Source organism: Emys orbicularis, chromosome 1 (genome assembly GCF_028017835.1).
Source record: "Emys orbicularis isolate rEmyOrb1 chromosome 1, rEmyOrb1.hap1, whole genome shotgun sequence".
In the NCBI taxonomy this organism is placed as follows: Eukaryota; Metazoa; Chordata; order Testudines; family Emydidae; genus Emys; species Emys orbicularis.
The window spans coordinates 256,382,342-256,407,145 of NC_088683.1; the positions used below are offsets into that span (position 1 = coordinate 256,382,342).

The 24,804-nt window shown below is 39.5% G+C and overlaps 1 protein-coding gene across 1 annotated transcript in view; it reads right to left on the minus strand.

The window, feature by feature from the left end:
- TMEM255B (transmembrane protein 255B) overlaps positions 1-21,797 on the minus strand; it is a 136,463-nt gene extending 114,666 nt beyond the window's left edge. The window contains exons 1-3 of the mRNA XM_065406665.1: positions 21,737-21,797; positions 13,016-13,158; positions 6,654-6,716 (exon numbers count right to left, since the gene is read on the minus strand). Coding sequence (XP_065262737.1) covers positions 6,654-6,716; positions 13,016-13,158; positions 21,737-21,797 — 267 coding nt within the window. The remainder of the gene's footprint in view (positions 1-6,653; positions 6,717-13,015; positions 13,159-21,736) is intronic.
- Between the last annotated feature and the right edge of the window lie 3,007 nt (positions 21,798-24,804).

Consider the following 24,804-nt stretch of genomic DNA (forward strand, 5'->3'; position numbering starts at 1 on the left):
CCCACACCCCAACTCCCTGCCCTAGCCCAGAGCCCCCTACCACACCCTGAACCCCTCATTTCTGGCCCCACCTGGAGCCTGCACCCCCAGTTAGAGCCCTCACCCCCTCCTGCACCCCAACCCCCTGCCTCAGTCCAGTGAAAGTGAGTGAAGGTGGGGGAGAGCAAGCCACCAAGGGAGGGGGAATGTAGTGAGTGGGGGGTGGGGCCTCGGGTGTTCGGTTTCGTGCGACTAGAAAGTTGGCAACCCTATATATGACAAGGTTTCTATCAGCAACTTAAACCTTTATCCAAAACTCCCACTCAAATCCCTTTCCTCTAGGATGTTCTGTTTGCATCTGAACAGCAGACAAAGTGCAATTCACGGCACTGATCCTGATAGGCATTAGTCTCAGGATCTAACTCTTGTGGGAAGTTTAATAACTGCCGCCTTTACAATAAATATCAAACACACAGCTTCTGATGGTTGTAAACGATTTATAAAATGTAATCAGTGTCAGAAATTGAAAGAGGTTTGGCTCTGAATACGCTTTCCACATGTAACTGCATTGGAACAGCAACAGCTTCAGAAAGAAATGCACAGTACCTAATAGCAAAACTGGAGTTGCTGTTGAAGTACTGCCACAAAATGCACCACAGTACCTCATAAGCACTGCACAGGACCATTAGCACTAGCATGTGACTCTAAACAACCAAACACAGAGCCAAATAAACGTTATCATTGCTTCATTTCTCCAAACTCTGTAATAGTTGCTTTTTCAACATTTTATTTGAAATTTAACCCACATGACAGAGATCTAAAAACCAGCCATCTGTTGGTGCCCTATCTAACTATCTTTTGATAAATCTGAAGAATGGAAAAATCTTTGAGATTATTTTTGCAGATCCCCAAGATTTACTGGGAAAACCTGAAATTTAAGAACACTGCAAATGTGAGAAACCAATTTCTGAACACTGACAGGGTCTCTCTTTAAAGAAACATACAACATGATATAACAACAGATAAACACCAACCTCAGAATTGCTGTAGGCAGCTCTCTATACTACAACACAAACTACAACATTATCAGTAACAATCTGGTAGCTCAACCTAGCCTGGGAATGATCAGTGCTGCTCTGTCCTTTCCTCTCTCACACTTCTTGTCTACTCCTAGTCCCTCTGCTGCTGCTCTGTTGTATTCTCACTACTGAACAGCAGGCTTGTGGCTTTGGTGGTAACTGAACCCCTTCCCTCACTAATACCCTACTGCTAGCTATTGTTGGCTGGTGGGATTGTGACATTAAAGGTACCTGTAAATCTGCTAGTTACTACTCTCCCCTCCTTTGTCACCACCATTGGTAGGCACCACCACTGCAGACATTTTATTTTCAGCCACCTAAATAATACAGCTTTCTCCAGGCTAGCTTTTAAAAGGTGTGTGGTTAGTACATGTTAGCTAACACTAGGATTAGCTAAAGGACAGCCCATGCTTTAACCCAACCAGTTTATCACATGTTAAAGTGTATGCTGCCTTGTCTACGCTATACTTTTAGAAAGTGTTAAGTGTTCACTAACGCATTCTAACACCACACCTTTAAATCCTACTTTAGACAAAGCCTATGAGAGACTTTTCATGGAGCTACTAATTTCCCTTCCTGAAATAAAATGGTAGTGCTGCTGAAAAATGCATCCACTTTCATCCCTGTGTGTCAGTCTGACTCTACATTCAAATCTCATACACTGCTGTCATAGATACCCTCGCTTATTCTCAACCTCTCAGATCCCTGTATTTAATTTCAGCATCTCATTTTCTAATTGCAAATACTCTGTACTCTAAGGTGAGAAGACAGCAAGCAAGGTTGCTTCATGTCCTACAATCAAATCTAGATTTTAGAGTGACTGTATTTTCCAGGCACCAAACTGTAATAAGTAGCCACTCTGACGATAACAGAGTTTTACTGCTCTTCTTTTTTAATTGTATACTGTTCTGTTATCAGTGTCACCAGCTGTACACTTTTTTTTTTTTTTGAAGGGGGATGGAGACACCGTTTTTTCCTTCAGTCATTTTCTTGTTGTCCTGTTCCAAGCATTCCAAATTACCTCTTCCAGTGGGAGACCATCCCCTGACTGGCTGATAGCAAATTTTTTATTTTGTTTTGTTGGTGGAAATTCAGCACAACATAGAGAGGGGAGCAGATTAACAGCAGTCGAGAAATAATGTTAAATTATTTAGCAGTGAGATAACAAGCCTGATCCTGCAAGCTACTAAGCACTCCCAATTCCCTCTGAATTCGGGTTATACCAAAGTCAGTCTATTGAAGTCAATGGGAATTGAGGGTACTCAATATCTCACAGAATCAGGTTTAAAATTCTTCCCTATGTCTGGCAAGTGTTTGAAATAGTGGAGCATCTGATCACTGTACTCTCTCTATGGTGATCATCGATGTTATACTTTAAGCACAAGCAAACTGTTGGCCATTCTAGCAGACAGAACTTTCACCTTCTTTCATGTTCAATCAGCACTGGATTTCTTCTGAACTAACTCTACCTAACCATAGCATACATCCAAATACATTACTATTCCTGGGGGAATTCTGTGCCACTGCGCAATGCAGAATTTGTGCAGAAATTAATGTTGTGTGCGCAGCATTTCCTTCCCTCCCCACCCCCCCAGAAATGGACTGCAGAGCTGCTGGTGGCCACTAGGGGCTGCTGGACCTGGCAGAGCCCAGCTTGCAATAGAAGACACTGCCGGGGGAGGGGGAGGGAGCTGGAGGGTTCCCAGCACCTGCGGTTCCCAGCAAGCCCTGAAGGAAGGAGGCGGTGTGCAGGAAACTCCATGCAAGCCCAGGTTCGAGCATCAGGCTGTTTCTCCCTCTGAATTCCTGGGCTCTGGGGGGTAGGGGGTATGGGTGTCTGGGCTGGTGGGGGGTGCCCCACAGCTGGCCTCTGGAGGGGAGGGGAGGGGACAGAGAAACAGGAACTGTGTTATCATAGGGGTTTCTTTAACTTTCTACTCCTGGGGGAATTTTTTGTGTGTCTGTATTGTTACAGACATACTGACTGACAGGTATTTTGAAATAAATTATCAAAATAATTGAAACTGATGTGATTTTATAGTGTTATTTTGACAAATAAAATAGGCAGATTTTGCAGAATTTTAAAATATTGTGCACAGAATTTTTAAATTTTTTGGTGCGGAATTTTTAGTTTTTAGTGCAGAACTCCCCCAGGAGTAACATTATAAATGTCAATCATAAGAAAGTTATAATTAACAGCAATGAACAAATTTGAACTTGCAGCTGTAGACTGAAAATAAATGCAACTTGTAGGGGAAAAAAAACAGGTTTACCAAGAAAAGTAAGTTAATAAAAAAAAAATTTCTCTGCTGTGGCTGAATCTACACTGATTTTTCATGTTAAGATTATTTGAAACAACAAAGATGAATCAAGTCATTAGACAGGGCTATATCATTTTCAGTTCTGCATTGGGTTAGTCTCAAATTACACTGAAGGTCTATTTCAAACTAAGTTCAATTAAACTTAGAGCCACTGTTAAATCATTTGCCTTCCCTACTGGATTGAATTCATAAACCATTTTTACATTATAGTAATAGGATACATCTGTAAAATTTCTATACTTATCTGGGCTTTTGTACTCGCTTTGTTAATGATGGCTGCAAACCCATTTCAGCTACCCCCAAGCCTTTCAACAGAACACACTAAGTTAAACTCAAGAGAATAATTAGAGCCCTGGATCTTACAACCTATGACATAATCCCTCTTGTTTTAGAAGCTGTTTCTGTAATATTTAAAAACAAGCTACTGACTCATCCTTACCTTTGATAATGTTTAATGTTTTTGCAGATTATGGGATCTACTGATGGATGACAAGTTTAATTGGACTTCTAATTATTTTCTTACCCAGTTCTTCATCTGTCAACAGGCTTTTTTCCTTCTATTCCACAATGGCATATTTCACACCAAAAGCCTGCTTTTTTACTGTTTCATGTTGGGATATGCAAACAGACACGGATACTAAGCAATTATGACATGCATTTCCCACAGTCCTTATTGCATGAATGTTACAAACATACCATGCAGTCTGAATTTCAAGCACCATCTCATTCAATTCATTTTTTACGGCTTTTTGACTGCCTGTTGTGCATAAAAAAAAAAAGAGATGGAAAACAGAGGTGAATTAAAGAAAAACTAAGAGGTAACACTACTGTCAAGAATGATGACAACTAGTAAACTATCCTGGATTACAGTGGAAAACAAAATCCTATTCTCATCTGGCAAGCATTCTTTTGCCTTTAGATGAGGAGTCAGAATTAGCCCTGTTAGCAGCTCTGAACTCTGATATAGAAATCAGGGGCAACAGTTGTTAAAAATGCAAAATAAAAGTTCAAATATGGGGGAATACTTGAAAATGTATTATGAAATCTACCGTGCAATGAAAAAATGTCCTGAAATTATTTTCCTGTTTGTTTATAAAGAGCAAAAGCAATTCAGTTTTTACTGACAAAGAAAACAGGAAGCCTCAAAAAATAACCTGCTCTAAAATACATAGCAAAGAACAAAAGTAATTGGTCAGTTCCTCAGCTGTTGTAATTCAGTGTAGGTCCACTGAAGTCGTAGTATTTCATGAAGTTTAACTCCGATTTTTCTAGTGTAAAATGCATATAGGACAACGGTGATATTCATCCACCACACAACCACTTTTTGCACTGAGTAGGGTAACTGTATTACACTATCTAGAGACCCAATCCTGCAAAACTTTATTCGCCCAAATAGTCTCAATTACCTAAATAAGTGCTCACACAAGTAAAAGCAACTCATTTATGTAGACATTTGCTGAATTAGGTTTGTAAGACCTAATTCAGCAAACCCCTACATAAATGTAATGGTCAGGCCATGTCTAAACTAGCCAGAGAAACTCTGCTATCACCTTGGTAATAAGAGCTATAGGTGGTTGTTCTGTTTTTTTGAGACTACACAGTTTTGCAGAAGGCATTGCTAACATGGCTTCCATGTTCAGTAGATACAAGGCTACAATGCATACTATAGTTCCCAAAATCTTGACAGAAAGATAACTGAATAACTAAATTTAGGGGACAAATGCTGTAGTTTTTACTCAAGCAAAACTTCCATTAAAGTCAATGAGAGATTTTCCTGAGAAAGGACTAAGGACGGTAGATAAAAATTAGGGCTATTAAACTGCGATTAATCACAGGTAACTCACGTGAGTAACTCAAAACACTTCAAATATATTGATTTCAATTACAACAGAGAATACAAAGTGCACAGTGCTCACTTTATATTATTATTGTTGATTACAAATATTTGCACTGTAAAAATGATAAACAAAAGTAACAGTATTTTTCAATTCATCTCATACAAGTACTGTAGTGCAATCTCTATCGTAAAAGTGCAATTTACAAATGCCAATTTTTTTATTACATAACTGCACTCAAACACAAAACAATGTAAATCTTTAGAGTCTACAAGTACACTCAGTCCTACTTCTTGTTCAGCCAATTGCTAAGAGAAACAAGTTTATTTACATTTACGGGAAATAATGCTGCCCGCTTCTGATTTACAATGTCACCAGAAAGTGAGAACAGGCATTTGCATGGCACTTTTGTAGCGGCATTCAAGGTATTTACGTGCCAGATATGCTAAACATTCGTATGTCCCTTCATGCGTCAGCCACCATTCCAGAGGACATGCTTCCATGCAGATGACGCTCATTAAAAAAAATAATACATTAATTAAATTTGTGACTGAACTCCTTGGGGGGAAATTGTAAGTCTCCTGCTCTGTTTTATCTGCATTCTGCCATGTATTTCATGTTATAGCAGTCTTGAATGATGACCCAGCACATGTTTGTTTTAAGAACACCTTCACAGCAGATTTGACAAAACGCGAAGAAGATACCAATGTGAAATTTCTAAAGATAGCTACAGCACTCAGCCCAAGATTTAAGATAGGTTTATTTAATTAAAAAAATTAAAATGCCATTTGTGCATTTTAATTGAATTTCCATCCAAATAGAGCTTGACACAAACCATAAGTAAAAAATTCATCATCTAGTAAATAAGAAATGCATCATTCACCATTTTCTAACATAATGTAAAATATGGAAAATTAAAGATCTGAATAAATTTAAGTCAAGCAATATAATTGCTTAAATTGATGTATATAGATATAGCGTATCCTCCTGTTTAGCAAAAAGAAGGCCCCTTCCAGTTCACCCAGCTGCAAAATGGGTACCAAATCCATTGGGTTAGGGCAGTCAGATATGATCCTGGCCACATCACTCCCTTGTGTACCATTGGCTATGAAAATGACATGCCTTAACAATGTCCCCCCCCCCATTGGCTTGGGGGAACTTTGACTTTGACTATATTTAGTTGCAAATCAACACGTTTTAATGGTTGTCAGTTTTCTTTAGGAAAATAACTAAAAAGTACAAATGCAAAACTCGATTAAAATCAAGGTGTCCTGCATGCAGATTTAAAATCATGATTAAAAGCAGTGATTTAAATCAATTGACCCTGGGACTAAGAACTGCAGGAGTCAGTCATGGTAACTACAGATAGTAAATCCGTTCTTTTTCTTCAGTTAAGCCTTTTAATATTAAAAGGAAAAGAAAAAAGTTTTGTTGCTTACCATTTGCCTTCTGTTCTCTACCAGGTTGATTCCAATAATCCCTAGGAAAGATCCAAAGCCAAGCTAAGGCAAAGAACAAAAAAAAAGAAACACACCCGGTCAGCTTATTTGGCAACATACAAGAATGTCACAAGATTTAAGGTGAGATGTTGGGCAGATAAACCAACTAAAACAATTTGTGAGAAAGAGCAAAATATTTGGTATAAAATTATTACTGGCCAGAAATCATGTGATGCAACAGGGAACAATCAGAATGGGAATTTTCTTATATTTTAGCAGTTCCAGGGTGGCCAACTTTGCCTTCTTTATTCAAGGCAAATCTTCCCATTGGTGTCAATTTGGAGTTTGGGACAAGAAAATACAAACAATAGCATCAATGTTCAATAACACAGGTACTGATATTACTGTAAGTAATTTTTATGTCTCTTTTAAAGCAACAATAAATTATATAGAAAAATAAGGCACTTCACATTTGTTCTACACATGGTTGTATTATAGAAGTATACTTATTTAGAACACCTTCTTTGAAATGCCATTATGAAACTGCAAGAGTCAACTGCAACTTCTTCAGAAAATAGGTGTGTTATTTTAATGCAAGTCCCCAAAATCCTAATGTTTACCTTTTTTTAAAAAATTGCAAAATAATGCAGGTCCTACAAAAAAGATGTTTTTAAATCGCTAAAGAGTACAGTGTTTCTCCTATCGTACATCCCACAGCAAACAGCCACACCTGCAGCAGGTACAGCTGCACCACTAGCGGGAAGAGAGGGAGAATGAAGTTCAGCTAGAGTTACCCCTTCCTCACAGGATATGTCTACACTGCAGCAGGTAGGTGTGATTCCAAGCACTGGTGGACAGGCTGGCACTAGCTCAGCTTGAGCTAGCGTCCTAAAAATAGCAGCCTGGCCATTGTGGCACCGGTCACAGCTTGGGCTAGCCATCCAGGCTTGGACCAAGCGGTGGGCAGGCTTGGACTTGGGTGGTTACCCCGAGTCTCTGCCAGTCGAAACATCCACACTGCCATTTTTAGGCACTAGCTCGAGCTGAGCTAGCATGAGTCTTTCTACTTGTGCTGGGAATCACATCTCCCAGGTGCAGTGGAGAAACACCCTCAAAGCCAGAATTGCACGGGACATCCCCCACTCCTGGGAGGAACCAGCCAGAAGCAAACATGGAGGCAACTGCAGCAGCACAACTGAACCATGAAGGGAGGGAGGATGGGGAAATAAAACTCAGCCAGGGTTACCCCTTCCAACCAGATCCCATCTTGAACCAGACCTACACCAGGGCCCATGTGGGATTGGGAAAAAAGAGAAATTCCTGGGAGGAGCCAACCAGAGACCAGCCAGCAACAAACACAGAAGCAGCTGCAACAGGAACCTCTAGAGGCTAATGAGGTCATCAGGCTCTTTCCCCAGATTTTACTCTGGACATCCTTTCCCTTGTGTTGGTTGGCTGTTTACTTCTGCATGGTCACTTTACCTCATCCGCATGCCACCTTCCCTCCATGCCTTCTTTTCTTACTCCCCCACTTCAGTGTCTCCTCTCCCTGCCTTTTGATTCATCTTTGGTTCATCAATCCCTTTTTAACAGCCCCTACCCACACCCATCATGAGAAAAAACCAGATGGATGGATGGATAAACAAACAAACAAATAAATGCCACCAACAAAAATAATCATGGCACAGACATGGAGTTTGTAAGCCATCACAATGTTCCCACTGTTTGTTTGTCAAATCCCACATCTGCCTTGTCTAGTCAGATAGTGAGCTCTCTGAGGCAGGGGCTGTCTGTCTCCCCAATGCCAGGCACAATGGGGCTCCCATCTCAGTTGGTTGCTAGGTGCTACTGTAATAAACAAAATAATAATTAACAACACACACAGCATTTACAGAAGGTGAGAGGGGAAGCTGTCAGGGGTTCCTTTGGTTGTTTGTTTGGCTGGTGGGTTGTTTTTTTGTTTGTTTTTTGAACAAGCTCTGGGTCTGATCCTACAAGCTGCTTGACACAGGTGGAACCCAGAGCTAATGCAGAGCTCCATAAACTTCAGTGAAACTCCATGTGGGCACAGAGGTCTTCCTACATGCAGCCATCTGCAGGATCGGGGCCACTAAAATTGATAATTAATATAAACTAAAGATGTAGATAAAGGGAATTTTTCAATAATGGAGTAAATTACTAAGTCCCTAGTCCTACAAATACTTATGCACACATAAGAACATAAGAATGGCCATACTGGGTCAGACCAAAAGTCCATCCAGTCCAGTATCCTGTCTGCCGACAGTGGCCAATACCAGGTGCCCCAGAGGGAGTGAACCTAACAGGTAAAGATCAAGTGATGTCTCTTCTGCCATCCATCTCCACCCTCTGACAAACAGAGGCTAGGGACACCATTCCTTACCCATCCTGGCTAATAGCCATTAATGGACTTAACTAGATAAATTCATGGAGGTTCTCTTTTAAACCCTGTTATAGTCCTCGCCTTCACAACCTCCTCAGGCAAGGAGTTCCACAGGTTGACTGTGCGCTGTGTGAAGAAGAACTTCCTTTTATTTGTTTTAAACCTGCTGCCCATTAATTTCATTTGGTGGCCCCTAGTTCTTATATTATGGGAACAAGTAAATAACTTTTCCTTATTCACTTTCTCCACACCACTCATGATTTTATATACCTCTATCATATCCCCCCTTAGTCTCCTCTTTTCCAAGCTGAAAAGTCCTAGCCTCTTTAATCTCTCCTCATATGGGACCTGTTCCAAACCCCTAATAATTTTAGTTGCCCTTCTCTGAACCTTTTCTAATGCCAGTATATCTTTTTTGAGATGAGGAGACCACATCTGAATGCAGTATTCAAGATGTGGGCGTACCATGGATTTATATAAGGGCAATAAGATATTCTCAGTCTTATTCTCTATCCCTTTTTGAATGATTCCTAACATCCTGTTTGCTTTTTTGACTCCCGCTGCACACTGCGTGAACGTCTTCAGAAACCTATCCATGATGACTCCAAGACCTCTTTCCTGATTAGTTGTAGCTAAATTAGCCCCCATCATATTGTATGTACAGTTGGGGTTATGTCTTCCAATGTGCATTACTTTACATTTATCCGCATTAAATTTCATTTGCGATTTTGTAGCCCAATCACTTAGTTTTGTGAGATCATTTTAAAGTTCTTCACAGTCTGCTTTGGTCTTAACTATCTTGAGCAGTTTCGTATTGTCTGCAAACTTTGCCACCTTACTGTTTACCCCTTTCTCCAGATCATTTATGAATAAGTTGAATAGGGTTGGTCCTAGGACTGACCCTTGGGGAACACCACTAGTTACCCCTCTCCATTCTGAAAATTTACCATTTATTCCTACCCTTTGTTCCCTGTCTTTTAACCAGTTCTCAATCCATGAAAGGATCTTCCCTCTTATCCCATGACAACTTAATTTACATAAGAGCCTTTGGTGAGGGACCTTGTCAAAGGCTTTCTGGAAATCTAAGTACACTATGTCCACTGGATCCCCCTTGTCCACATGTTTGTTGACCCCTTCAAAGAACTCTAATAGATTAGTAAGACATGATTTCCCTTTACAGAAACCATGTTGACTTTTGCCCAACAATTTATGTTCTTCTATGTGTCTGACAATTTTATTCTTTACTATTGTTTCAACTAATTTGCCCGGTACTGACGTTAGACTTACTGGTCTGTAATTGCCGGGATCACCTTAGAGCCCTTTTTAAATATTGGCGTTACATTAGCTATCTTCCAGTCACTGGGAACAGAAGCTGATTTAAAGGACAGGTTACAAACATAGTTAATAGTTCCACAATTTCATATTTGAGTTCTTTCAGAACTCTTGGGTGAATGCCATCTGGTGCCGGTGACTTGTTACTGTCAAGTTTATCAATTAATTCCAAAACCTCCTCTAGGGACACTTCAATCTGTGACAGTTTCTCAGATTTGTCACCTACAAAGGACTGCTCAGGTTTGGGAATCTCCCTAACATCCTCAGCCGTGAAGACTGAAGCAAAGAATTCATTTAGTTTCTCCGCAATGACTTTATCATCTTTAAGTGCTCCTTTTGTATCTTGATCGTCCAGGGGCCCCACTGGTTGTTTAGCAGGCTTCCTGCTTCTGATGTGCTTAAAAAACATTTTGTTATTACTCTTTTTTGGCTTTTCTTATTACATTTTTACAGTTAATTTGGCAGTGTTTATGCTCCTTTCTATTTACCTCACTAGGATTTGACTTCCACTGTTTAAAAGATGCCTTTTTATCTCTCACTGCTTCTTTTACATGGTTGTTAAGTCACGGTGGCTCTTTTTTAGTTCTTTTACTGTGTTTTTTAATTTGGCGTATACATTTTAGTTGGGCCTCTATTATGGTGTCTTTGAAAAGTGTCCATGCAGCTTGCAGGGATTTCACTCTAGTCACTGTACCTTTTAATTTCTATTTAACTAACCTCCTCATTTTTGCATAGTTACCCTTTCTTACTTTCACACAAGTAATTTTATTCATGTTTGAAGTGCTCAGTAGTGCTAAGAGAACTGGGGGCTTAAGTCATTTTGCATAATATTTTTAAAACGACCAAAGTCACTTGAGCTAAGCCTAATGCAGCTTTGGTGCCCTATCCTGTCCCACTGAAGTAAGAGCATTGTTACTGAATTCCATGGGAGCAAGCCACCACCACCCTTCTTTTAATTCCAATTTAAATTTCTCTCTTCACAAGCAGTCTTATTTTTTCATTGCTCCATAAAAATAAACATTTAGTTTATCACATCAAGAATGAAAAAACATAATCTTACCTTACAAATGTGTTCATTTTCAGCTGCTCTGATACTTCCTAAGCCAATGCACCATAAATCTATGCATTGTATGCTACATTCACACAGCAGGAAAGGAATTGTCAGTCAGACTTTGTGAATGAAATGTTACTAGTGAAGGAAAAATGGAACCAGAATAGGTATGTTAATACTCCTCTTAGATAATACTTTCTGCAAGGCGCTCAGCTTCTTCAGCTCTCACTGAAGTCAATGGGAGTTGAAGCTGTTGCCATCTCACACTATCAGAAGCGGTAATTGTATCAATACAGGGTGACATTGATGTATTAATCATTGCTCTTTCTCAGTTATTACAATGATCAACCACAAATGTGTAAAATATGATCATGCTTTTACAAAATGTTATCAGCTCTAACAGCCTTAAAACGAAATAGAGGGGAAAATCATTATTAAAAGGTTTTCATTTGCAAATCATTCTGAACATTTCTAGCTATTCTATCAGCCTATTAAATAAAAACCTATAACACTTAATTTTTAAAAAATGCTCTAGAGAAATATATTTTTCTGTTTAGTACACACACATTTTCTCCCTAAAATAAACTAATTGCTATAATTAACTGCTTTGTGCACATGAACTTTATTACTTATTACCCATTAAATTTCCTCCAATGGAATGACTGTAGAAAGTTTATTTTTTAAATGTTTTAATTTCAATTACAAATAACTATTTAAAGACTATGCCATTGTATTAGTCTACATATTTTAACTGATCCAAGGACAATGCATTCTTTTAAAATTTTATTCCTGGAACTGATTTTAATTCCATTTTTAAACACCACTTAATATAGATTATTACCCTAAAATTAATCCTTCCAACAAATATGTTCTCAGCATGACTTTAACATATTAGAGAACTTAGTTAGAAAGAACAATTGTAATTTACAAATAACGATTGGCAATGCAAAATTTATGCATAGTATTAACAGATACTCATCCCTTTTCTTAAAATGTATGATTATATTATGAACAAGAGCTAATAGTACACTGTAATCATTCAGGTCCCAATTCAGCAGTGTACTTAAGCATGTGCTTAACTTTAAGCAAGTGAATAATCCATCCTATTGAAGTCAATGAAATTAAAGTTAATGCTAAACTACCTTTTGAAGTCGTTAAAAGCAGAGTATTTAGTGGTACTTATATTCTCTCTTTTACTAAATGATAATTTAAAAGTCCAATTAAGAATCAAGGTTGTGATAATGAATTAAGTGATTTGAAAGTCATTACTAACATACAGTAGAAAATTATGGCCCATTCTTGAAATTGAGTCCATGTGCCTGTGCAGAAAGGTATTAAATTCAGTGAGGTTCCACACAGGCACAGTGGTCAGCCTTCATGCACAAGTTGCGGGATTAGGGCCTACATCTGAATCACAAACATAATAGAACTAGATCTAAACATTATGCACCTTAGGTTTTCCCTCACCAGTAATGCAACAGAGTTTGAAATTTCCTTCATCAATTGTGGTTGCTTGTGTCTATGCCATAATAGCGTATTGGTAGTAACGGATAATCTAAAATACATTTCTCTACTCACAATGATTCCTGGGTAATAGCCTCCAACGGTAACATTTTCTGTTCTTGTGGTAGCTGCGAGTCCTATGGTCAGTATGAACACAGACACTACCAGCAGAGAAACTGTGAACCAGAGAGAAGTCTTCTTTCGTTTTGCAAACTGTCCTGTTGGGGGAAACAAATATAAAATAGTTTTTCATTGCAATCTTGGCAGTACAAGTATGAAATGAAAACTCATTCCAACTATTTCATTTTTAACCCTTTCTCCCAACAAGGGATAATATTTTGCAGCAGAGAGAGGATCTTAAATTATATAAAGATTAGCTGGAGCTTAGTAGACTATAATACATTGTTTACACATACAAGATGGGGTTTTACTAAGCTAAAGTGACAATTTTTTCAGTTATTTGTGGTAAAACTTGTAATGAAGTTGTTGTTCACATCTGTAGGCCAATTCTGCAGACCTCAAACCATCCTTACCTTGGCAAAATTCCCATTTGGCTCAATGTGGACAACACATAAATATGTGAATTTTAAAGAAGATTAGCAGAAGCTCTGCTGTGTTATCAGGAAAATAAATTTTCTCTTTATATTTATCAGGTAAGCAAACCAGTCGGTATCTTCTGAAGTAAAGCTGTATTGCAGCTAATGAATTTGTGATATATTATACATATACTATTTTATTTAACAGGAACTGTTCTGTGAAATTTATTTAATCTCATCTCGATTTGGACTCAGGTACCCAGGAGTAAAAGATTGCAGATAATCCTACTGTAGTCAGCCAGCTCGAATAATAACCTTATTATCATTTTGTTGTTTTAACTTTGAGGCAGAAAGGCAGAAGTGTATCTTTATTTTAGAAACCTAGAGTTACAACTTAATTATTATAGAGCTCCTGCCCATAGCTCACCAAAATTCTGTAAAAACATATTTTAAAAAAATACAATAAATCACTATAGCCATCTAAAAATGCACCCTGTTAACATTCAAAATGAACCAAAGAGAAGGAGTCCACTGTGGGCAAATGTGAAAAAAAGGAATCAGAGGGAGAAATAGTAAACAAGGAGCCAATCAGGGAACAGAAGCAATACAATGTGACTCATGTGACCAAGTAAAACTGAGGAACACAGCTCAGTCTTTGAATTTCAAATCCCACACCACAGAACAGATTCAGTTTGCAAACCAATTCATCAATTATTTTTTTATGAACACACAGATAAAAACAGATATGTTTGTTGATATTCCTCAAACAGAACCAGTAAACGTGTCAACTATTTTCTTCAGTATGAAGTGTGCTCTGCTTTACTGAAGAAAACAACAACAGACAATCAGAAATTAATCCAGGTGACTCCAGTCATCTCCTCCCCAATTTGTGCCCCATCTGGTTCATCTTTTGGCAATAATGTTTAATCTATGGTGGTCCATTGGTGGTAAGGAAGGAGAGAAGTATGGAATAACCCATGCACCAAAATACATGAGGGTATGGTCAGATCTTTCAACAGGCTAATCTACAAATCCAAGAATCTAAAGCAGACCCAGTATGGCCAACCTCAAACATTCAAAAATCATGAGTCTTAATCATTTGCCACCCAAAGTCAAAAATTGTCTTAAAAACAATGAGATTTAAAAAATATATATTTGTTGGGGGATGCGGTTATCTACCTTCTTGTTTTTGAGTGCTTAGATTTCACTTTTTCAAATTTTTTCTCTGAAAATATAAAGACTAGAATCTTTTTGTTTAAATGAAAGCTGAGATTCTCACCTAATCCCTTGACTCCAGGAGCTGGGGCTTTAAGAAAAACACCAAATATTGAGATAGTTGCAGACCCAATTTAAGCATATGGCTGGTCATGTTAGAGCACTCCTCAAGCATCTGGGGGGGGGGGGGAAATCAAAACAATCCATCACTTCAAGGAGCACACAGACCAGACTATCCAATCTGCTGTCCAAATGTACATTGAAAATTCCCAAGGATTCTAATCCAGGAGGACTTCAACTGCATTGCCAGCACCAGTTTACTATATTCATCTATGAGGCCTTCTGCGTAACCAGAACCACAAAACTTGGTATACTTGGTACAGCCCCATGGATATACGAAACATCCATATGCTTGAACAAACTCATCTCCGTCGTTGACTAACTCCTACATTACAAGCAGCATGAAAATATCACAGCTATTGGCCCACTTCTTTATTCTGTTTGAGGCTAGTGATCACTGAATATCTGTGTAGAACCAGCCAAGCATCTTCATCCAACCACATGCCAAATTTGCATGACATGGCACTTCAGAATCATCAAGTGTCAGCCTTAGTAACAACAGATCAGGCATTAACCAGTCAAGCCTGCTTGCAAGAGGTTTCTAAGTTAGTCATTCCATCTATACTGCTCACGTATTTTTCAATGGAAGCCAAAGGGATTTTCTGATTTTATTTCACCCTGAGAGTCTTCGGTAACCTCAGTGCCTTTGCTCACCATAACCTCCCACACACAGTCATCTTCTAATCTACACCAACAAAAAAACCACTATCTCACAAAAAGATAAACAGAAAAGGAGATAGATTCTCAGCCTCACTTCCACCCTCTTTCCACCACCTCAGCAGCACAAAGGGGACATAATCTGGCCACAGTTTGCCAGATGAGAATTCCCCTAGTGGAGGAGAACTCTCAACTATCTTAAAGAGAGCCAGGCTCTATGCGAGTCCTCCTTTATCCCCAGAATAGGATGTATGTTGTGGTGGAAGAGGGCATGACAGGGCCAAGGAGAGAGCAGAGTTCCTACAAAAATAACAGGAGTACTTGTGGCACCTTAGAGACTAACAAATTTATTAGAGCATAAGCTTTCGTGGGCTACAACCCACTTCTTCGGAGTTCCTACAGCAATTCTCATCTGACATGCCATTTCCCTCAACTGCCTTCCAACCTCTCTCCAGTGCGGAGTGCATCTTGGTGCAGAATTGAATCTGGCCCAAATACTTGAGGAGTAGGAACTTTAATTCCCCTGCCCTCAAGCCAACATATCACATAAAAACAAAGAACAAGCCAAGAGAGAAAAGAAAGCTCCCACTAATAACCTCCTCCCCAGAGACATACACACACCAATCCTCAAGCAAACTGACCAGATAAGGAAGAGAAGGTGGAAGGAACTATAGAGGGAGATACATACACATTTTAAAAGGAATTAATTTAGATATTTAAGAACTTGACAACGTTACTAACACCTGTAGATGTGAATGTGTAATGTACACAAACTACATATGAAATACTGTGAGTCAAAGGACAAAGTTAGGATAGTCACATTACCCTGAAAAAGCTCTCTTATCTTAAAAGTCTGCTACCTTTATAGGCACATCTCTAGCAAAGGATTTTCAATGAATGCTACTATTCAAGAACAACATTTCATTTCAAAGAAGAAAGAGAACTGGAGCAAAACTTCAATGTGACCAGCATTCTTGAGGGTCAGACTAGTGTTCTGAATTTTGAATCTTCATTCCATACGACACTCCAAAGCCAGCAAAAATCACACCAGAAAATAAAATGAAATCTCAATCATTTGGTCTCCTCAGAATCAGTAGTTTCCAAAAAGAACTAATACAGAAATGTTTTATGTTCAAAATGGACCTTAGTATGTGTAATCTACTACACAATTTGGCTTACAGATCATATACTGCCTCAAAATTCTGTGTGTGTTTGTAAAATTCCCAGTAATGAAAAATGACTTGTAAAACTTACACTACAGACAGTTTTGAAAAATTTCTGTATAATTTTACATCAGTGAGACATGCATGCATAAGTTTAAGGCAACACATATGGCCTTGCCTAAAAAAAAAAAAAAAGAATACATGAAGACTTTTTTTACAATCTCAACAATACCAAGTGCCTCCATAAACATTGCAGGGAAAGAACACTATCCAATTCACCTGTGAGACTCAGCATTTCCAATGCTCCAATAGCCTAGGCTATAACGTTTATTGGCAACCCTGGTGTTTACTGAGATAAGACAATATTAAATTAACAGAATATTAATATTTTAAATGTATGTAATGCTTATCATCCTGAACTACATACATAGATAATGTTAACTATTTGTGTGGTTTAGAGCCTCAACTCTGTACTTTGCCTGATAAATGTTTATTAGGCTTATTTGTAAAGCAGTTTGAGATCGTCAGATGAACAGTGCTACAAGTACAAAGCTTTATTATTTCCCTTTTGATACTGTTTTATTGACTGCAGCAGTGCTGCCATTTAAAAAAAAAATTCCATAGCTTTTGTTTGCTTTTTAGAGGGCAGATGCAATATGTTTGGGATTTTCTTTTAATATAGCTCCCCATTGTGGGGCAGGAAGTGTTCAACTACAATAACCTGCAGCCAAAAACAATTCAAAATTACTCAGTCAGAAGTACAGGCGAGTCTTATCTTATGCTGGGGTTACGTTCCGCTGTCAGCGCGTAAAGCGAAAATCGCATAGTCAAAATTACATTGAGTGTAATGGCGGGCGGAATCGCCTGCACTACAGGTACAGTATTTAAATTGTTATTTTTCTCTCTTTTTTTTTCTTTTTCTGTTTTTACCAACCGCACAAAGCTGTTAAATGTGCATAAGAAGAGACTCGCCTGAATCCCTGTAGTACTGAGGGAGAAGATAGTTAGGGTCCGATTCAGCATACACCTCAGTCAGTCTCTAGTGGGAAGGGCTGTTACAGAGTGTCAGCCATGAATTAAAGTTGCCCTTAGAACAACTAGGTAACGAATGAGATACTACTGCTGCCATCTTTCCTAGGGGCAAATTCCTCTTCAGTGCAGCTGCCCCTGCAAGCACAGGAGATTGTTCATCAAACCCATTAACTGTCCAACCTGTTATTGCTGAAGTCACTCTCAGTAGCAATTAGTCAGTCCCTGTTAACTGATGCATAGTTACTCAAGATGGAATTGTAAAATATTAAATTGTCCCTCCCTGGAATTCCCCATTTTTTTCTATTAGTATTTCACCATTCCAAGAATCAAGCAAATGAAAGGAAAGTCTTCTCAGTAGAGTCATCTTTACTAGAGCCCCTGCTCTAATCAAGAATCAAATGAGGACTGTCACAAATTATTACCAGCATTACATTGTGATGGTAATGTTCCTCAACAATCTTGGCTGGCAATGTGATAACAAAGCATAGATACCACAGTGATACTATAAAAAAAATCTGAGAGATAGATTAGATAGACAGATAATGCTAACCTCCACATCACTGATCCGTGCTCCACCAGGTATGGTCTTAACCCACTAGTACTCTCTGCTCTGCCTAATAAACATTTATCAGGCTAAGTATCTATTTGAGGCCCTAAACCATACTACTCCCACCTCCATCGAAGGAGAAAGAAAGCCATCAGGACACAGAGAAGAGAAAATAGAATCTCCTCTTCTGAGCAGCTCAGAGACAGGAGGAGAACGGCACGTAGAGCTTACATACCCATACAGCAGTTGGGTTGGACAAGAAGTACAGATCATCATTCCTAGAGTCAAGAGAGGGAACACAGTGACATTCAAACCCTTCCCAGCACCCTAGAGATGGGGAAACAGAGTCAGAGAACCCCCTGTCAATCAATCAATCAGGAATTGAGGGAAATACACTGGAGGACCCCTTTTCACAACAGCCAGCAGAAGTCTATTTGCGGAAGAGTGTGTCCGCATTGACAAAAGATGCATGATTTGGTGGGAAGACCTTAGTTCAGTTTCTGCCAGAGTGAAATGATGCAACCCTAGAGGTGGAGGCATGGGTTTGGAACAGGGAAAGGTGAGGGGGTAGGTATAACTTTAGGATGGAGTGAGTCTGTGATGGAAGGTGTGGGGAGAGAAAGAGACCTGTGAGGCATGACTTGTCAGTGCTAGAAAAGCCATCTATAATCTACAGTCCAACTCCAAAATGTCTAAATCCACCTTGCTTTGCTAATGCAAGTACTCCTGTTAAAACCAATGAACAATCTCCTGCAAACAGGCCAATTGGAAGTCTACGGGAAAAATAAGAGGGAGTGAATTTGGCAAGGGAGGAAGTGCAGAGCACAAATCACACTTATTGGGAGATCAACACCACACCATTTTGTCGCCTTGCTCTAGTCAAGGTGATGTAGATGTGAAGAGACTTGTATATTAACATCCCTGATCTATAGGAGAAAGATTTGTAAGGGGAAAAGGTTACATTTTCAATGTTTTACATTACATAATGTTACAAAGAATCATGTAATACAAGTTAACCCTGTGTAACATAACATATAACATCAAAGGGCTAATATAAGCGTTGCAACTAATATATTGTAGCTATGAAGCTAATATTTAAGAAATGAGATTTGTATGTCTTTGGGGCTAAATTAATTATGTTTCATTACTCCAGTCTTCCCTTCAATGCCATATCTTCCTTGGCTATATTTTTCATTGTGTATTTTTTTAAAATGTGCTATACTAATGACATTGAACTAATCCTACATTGCCTCCTAAAACTAAATGTGATGGGCTGAGATGTTTAAAAAAGATATCAGCCCTGCTTTTGGGGATTACTTCCTCTTTTCTGATTAAATGCTTGACTAAAACAGTGTGCTAAAACTAACTAAACCATATGCAACTGCATTCGTTTCCAGGCACAAGCTAGCAGCTTTTATCTGACTCTTGTCTCTATTATGTAGTTGTGTTGTAGAACCCATGAGTATATTGCTGAGTTTTTGAGTAGACCTTAAGAAAAAAATATCTTAATACTGTAAATAGTTTAGCTATAGTAAGTGATCTTGTGCAGTATCACTATGACTTCATTGCTTTGGCAACAATTGTTTCACCAATAAATAATTAAATGACTAGCTAATCAATGGTTAAAATGACAGTTTAACTGAATAAATACTTAAGTCACATAGAGAATATCCTAAATAAATCTTTGCTATTACCATTTATTCCCTGTTTTCTTCAAAACTGCCACATAAAAATATAAAGGGTCTAATACATCCTTTTTGACTGCTGTCCTGATGTTTGGGTAAAGGCAAGGTCTCCATATACCATACTGAATGACATACACAAGAACTACCACTGATACTTTCTAGATTATCTTGACTTTAAGGAACTTTGGGGGAATAATCAAATATTGAACCTCTCTTTTACATTTCATTTGCATTTTCCAGGACACATTTAGGAAGAGAAAACAAACCTGTACATTTAGGAACAGAAAACAAACCTTTTCAGAGACAGACTAGTTTAGCAATAAGGCATTCAATTACAACTGTAATGTAAAAATGTAAAAAAATAAAACCAATTGTCATGCGGGTATTACAAGGGCACCAGTCAAAAGTTTGAGTGGAATTGCTTCTACTACTGAATACTGTATACTCCCATCATAGCCATAAACCATCTGTAAGTGGAAAAGAGCCAAAACTAATGCTGTACCCTGATCTGCTGGCACTCTAAACTGCTCAAGCATAGCAACTGTTAATTTTCAGCAAAGAGAGAAAAGGATGTATTACATACATACACAAAGCCCATTTCTATATTACATTATCCTTACAGCGATTCCATGAAAATAATGCAACAACTAAATGGAAAAAATAAATTGAAAATGTTTTTAAATGTACCAATGTGATAAAGGAGAGTGACAAGAAAGAGCAGACTTTTAACACTTGATAATGAGTTAATTTGTAGAGAGGGATTATTACAACCCACCAATAACCCTATTACTGTACTGTATATCATAGAATAGGTTCCTTTTTTAACCTTAAAAGTATTAACTAAAATAGTAAAAGACAAAGTCTATATGTCAAACTGAATTACCTATCTCCACATTCTTTCCTTGTTGCTCTTTCAGTTGTTAGGCACTCTGTGATATGTTTTTAGATTGCTAAATAAGAAGGTGATCAATTGGGCTTCATCTGAGCAGAAAATTATTTCCTCCATTGCAAGTGCAAGCATTTATAAATGAATAGGCAAATCAGTATCCCATAGAGATTACCAGGGAACAGATCTTTCCCTGTGAAAAATTAAGATTTGCAATATTGGGTGGGGAATAGTACTTTCATGCTATCCTCACAATGTTGCAATCAGAAATGTCAAATCCGGATTTTAATAATACTCAACAAGTTTACTGCTTTCAGTGTATCAGCTACATAGGTGAGTCCTAGCATCTGTGTCCATGGCTGGTTAAACAATCAACGAATAACCATAAGAGTAACTATAACTACCTAAATTACATTTAAAAACGGTTTTCGAGCCGAATTAAAAAAAAATAAAATAAAGCCTGGTGATGTGTCTCAACTCTCTGAGCAGCGTGAGTCTCCTTGCACAGCTACAGGGTTTGGGGGAGAGGGAGCTGGGGGGAGGGGGGGGGAGAGGGAGCTGGGGGGAGGGGGGGGAGAAGCCTTCCCAGTTCATTTCCCCCCAGTAGATTTATGTGCACTGCAGTTCTCTCAGGGCAGGAAAGTCATGGCTTGACTGCACGTTGGAGAAAGCACAAAACCTGGTTAAGCAGCTGTTGGTCAGGCGAAGGCAGAGCGTGTTCACAGCTGAGAAGCGCACCAGCAAAACCCCGGGAGCTGCCAGGGGGTTTCCAGGCACGGGCCCCGCCTCCGGGCGAACCGAGCAGCCCCCAGAACTTCAGAGCATCGCCCGGAGCTACCTGAGCTGCCCGCCCTCTGCCCCGCAGCCCGGCCCCAAGGTGCCCGGGATTGCCGCTACCTCTGGGCACGGGCCGGGGGCGCCCGCTGCTGCCTCGGTGCCCAGCGCCAGGACTTACCTGTAGGATCCAACACGGCTAAAGGAGCCAGCACCGGGGTGGCGGGAGGAGGCGGCTGCATCCTCTTTGCTCCCTGCTGCCTTCCACCCCCGGCCCCTGCCCCGCGGCACCGAGCCAGCCGCCGGCGAGCCCCGCAGCGCCGGACTGGCAGGCGGCGGGGAGGAGCGGCTGGAGCCGAGGGAGCCTCACTGGCCTCCCGCTCCTCAGTGCTGCGGAGCCCGTGCGGGACGCGCCCCGCCTCACCCCACCCAGCCGCTCGCTCGGCCTCTTCCCTGCCCCCGCCCCGTGGGTGCCACTCTCGCCCCGCCTTCCTGTACCCTCCAGCGACCACCCCCTTCCCTGCTCCCAGCCAACTGCACGGCTCCTCCTCTGCCCCCTGCAGTGATGGGGCTGCAGCTCCCTGGGCTGGGGGTTGCTGCGAGAAATGGGGTGAATGGCCCCTGGGGTGTTACCCTAACTTTGCTGCCCTGCGCTAAGAGGAACGAACCCCCCCCCACACACACACACACAAAGTGTTAAAGGGTCATTGTGAGAGGGACAAAGTCAAGCAGTCCAAAGTTAGGAAATGCCCAGTATTATGGTTCCCTGGAGAGCCTTAATTCACCATCCCCCATAATTCACCTTTATGTTATATGATCCTCTTTAATTACATGCTCACTCATCCAGCTCAGTAAGATTAAGGTAAAAAGTATCCACTATATGTGGGTGCTGAATTTGAGACACCTAGGACCTGATGTTTCAGAGTATATAGCATTCCCCACGTTTAAAGCACAGCTACCACTGCCCAGCGTTTCTACAGATCAGAACCCCGGGTCTCAAGTCAGGCATCCAGAAAAATGAAGAACAACAATAATTAATGGCCACCTGTGAAATGTTTGGTTTAAGTGTCATTCCTAGCTCATATAGCGACTCTGTGGCAGAGCTGGGGTGAAATTCGATATTCCAAGACAGTATACAATGGCCTTTCCCATGAGATTGTCCTTCAATCCCATACTTCATTCACTACCCACCTTCCACCGTCTACATCAGCAAATGAGGCAGGGGTCCTACAAACAGCAGCTTCATTTACTACGCAGCCCTGATTCATCCCCAGAGCTGATCCATCCTGTGCCCGGAATGTAGCAGGGGTCCTGTGGAATATATTGCATGAGATCATGTAATTAAAGACTGTATTCTAATGAATAAACACAATGGTGGTGAATTAAGGTTGCACACACAGTAAAGTTGCATAAACTAGAGCTAATACATCTCTCCTGGGGGACCCATTCTTTTAAATCAATTGCAAATAAAACATATCAACCAAAAACAACAATAAAAATAAACAGAATCCACTAATAAAACACACAAATAGAAATATGTACGATGGATGTCAAAGTAAAAAAAAACTTAAATGCCCTTGGCAAATGAAAGTGTTATTCTGTCTTTTACTGGACCTCTGTCAAGAACTATTGTCTCTGGACCTTTATGGCTTTCTGATCACATTTGCTTCGTGTTCCCAAAACAGATCCTTCTGCCTTGCCGTTTTCAGCTGCTGAAGTGGATCTGCCAACTGGAGCCTATGTTTACGCTTTTGGTGTTTTTTACTTACTGGGTGTACATGTTTTACAACTATCAGTAACATTCTGTACATCCTCAATAAACAGTCAGTGTCCTCCTTGGCTTTGTTTACATGTCTTCTGTTCCTTTTATAAGATTTACCCTGAGGGCAATGGTTATGACATATGACCTTGGTGTCAATGATTTAGTGACAGAATGCCAACCACGCTTTGCTTGAACTAATATGCTCTTCCACTTGCAATAACTATTTGGAATTTTGATTGTAGTATTTCTTCTGTTCCAGTTTACTGGAATACAACTTTTTTGTAGCTGTTCAGAGTTAATTTTCCTTGGCTCAAGAAGCTGGTTAGATGACAGGAGACAAAGCTTTTTTGTGGGCCAGCCCAAGATTATGCAATGAACTTCCAAGGGAACTAAGGATCATCCCAAACCTCACGACCTTCTGATCTAAGTGCAAGGTTCTAACCTACTCTAATATAAACATATAGCAACATATCTATCTATCTACTGTATATATACACACACACACTGTATGCCAAGTAAATATATTATAAAAAAATATCCAAAACAAAACACTCCACTGCATACACTTCTCCCCGGAGGGATGGGGGGCATGAGAGAACAAACACATGACTTCAATGGAAGTTAGGAGCCTAAATAGTTCTGTGGATCTGGGCCTCAGACACTATGATGATGAGCATGGTATAAGAACCGATATAGAATAGAAATGGTGGCACTAAGGATTTTGTCCTTCTGCTCGTCTCTAAATTGGTGATCACCATAAATCATTGAGAAATATATTGTGATATTCTAGGAGTGCTAAATATGAATCCTTTGACTGCACCATGTTGGGTTTTTTAATCAAGTTCTTTTCTACTTATGGTGATTTTTCTGTTAACTCATTAAATTGTGCATAGTAAAGGCCTGAAGTGGTGTTTTTGAACTGATATTGTAAGCTCTTATAAGGTTGTGTCATTTTGTGCTCTTTATTTCAGCTACATGCGTCAGTCCTAGAGGCAATGAAATCTACAAGATATTCCAATAGGAGCAAGAAGAAAACTGAAAATGTTAGTCTTTCAAAAAAGTCAAGAATATTTAGATCCATGGGAAAAGTACATTTTCTTTACAAGAAACTAGCTGTCAGGTGAGATTACTGACCATTATGTTACCAACCTCCGTAATAAATCAAATTTATTTGCAGTTACCTAATGTACTATATTATAGAGTGAATTATTTGTGGTATAATCAATAACCATATCAAAACCAGGCTATTGTGAGAAATGAACTTGACTTTTCAAAAGACAGTAGACAGTTGCTAGGCTAGTGAAAACTATGCTTCCCAAATTAAAAGTGTTTGCAAGTAGAAAAAAAAACCCTGAAATTCATTGAATAAAAAATACATGCTAAGGAATAAAGACAGAATGCAAGAAGGTAAACAACAGACGGAGGCCAGATTTGTTTGCAATATATGTGGAGGCAATCATGACACAGTACAAATATGTCAAACACAA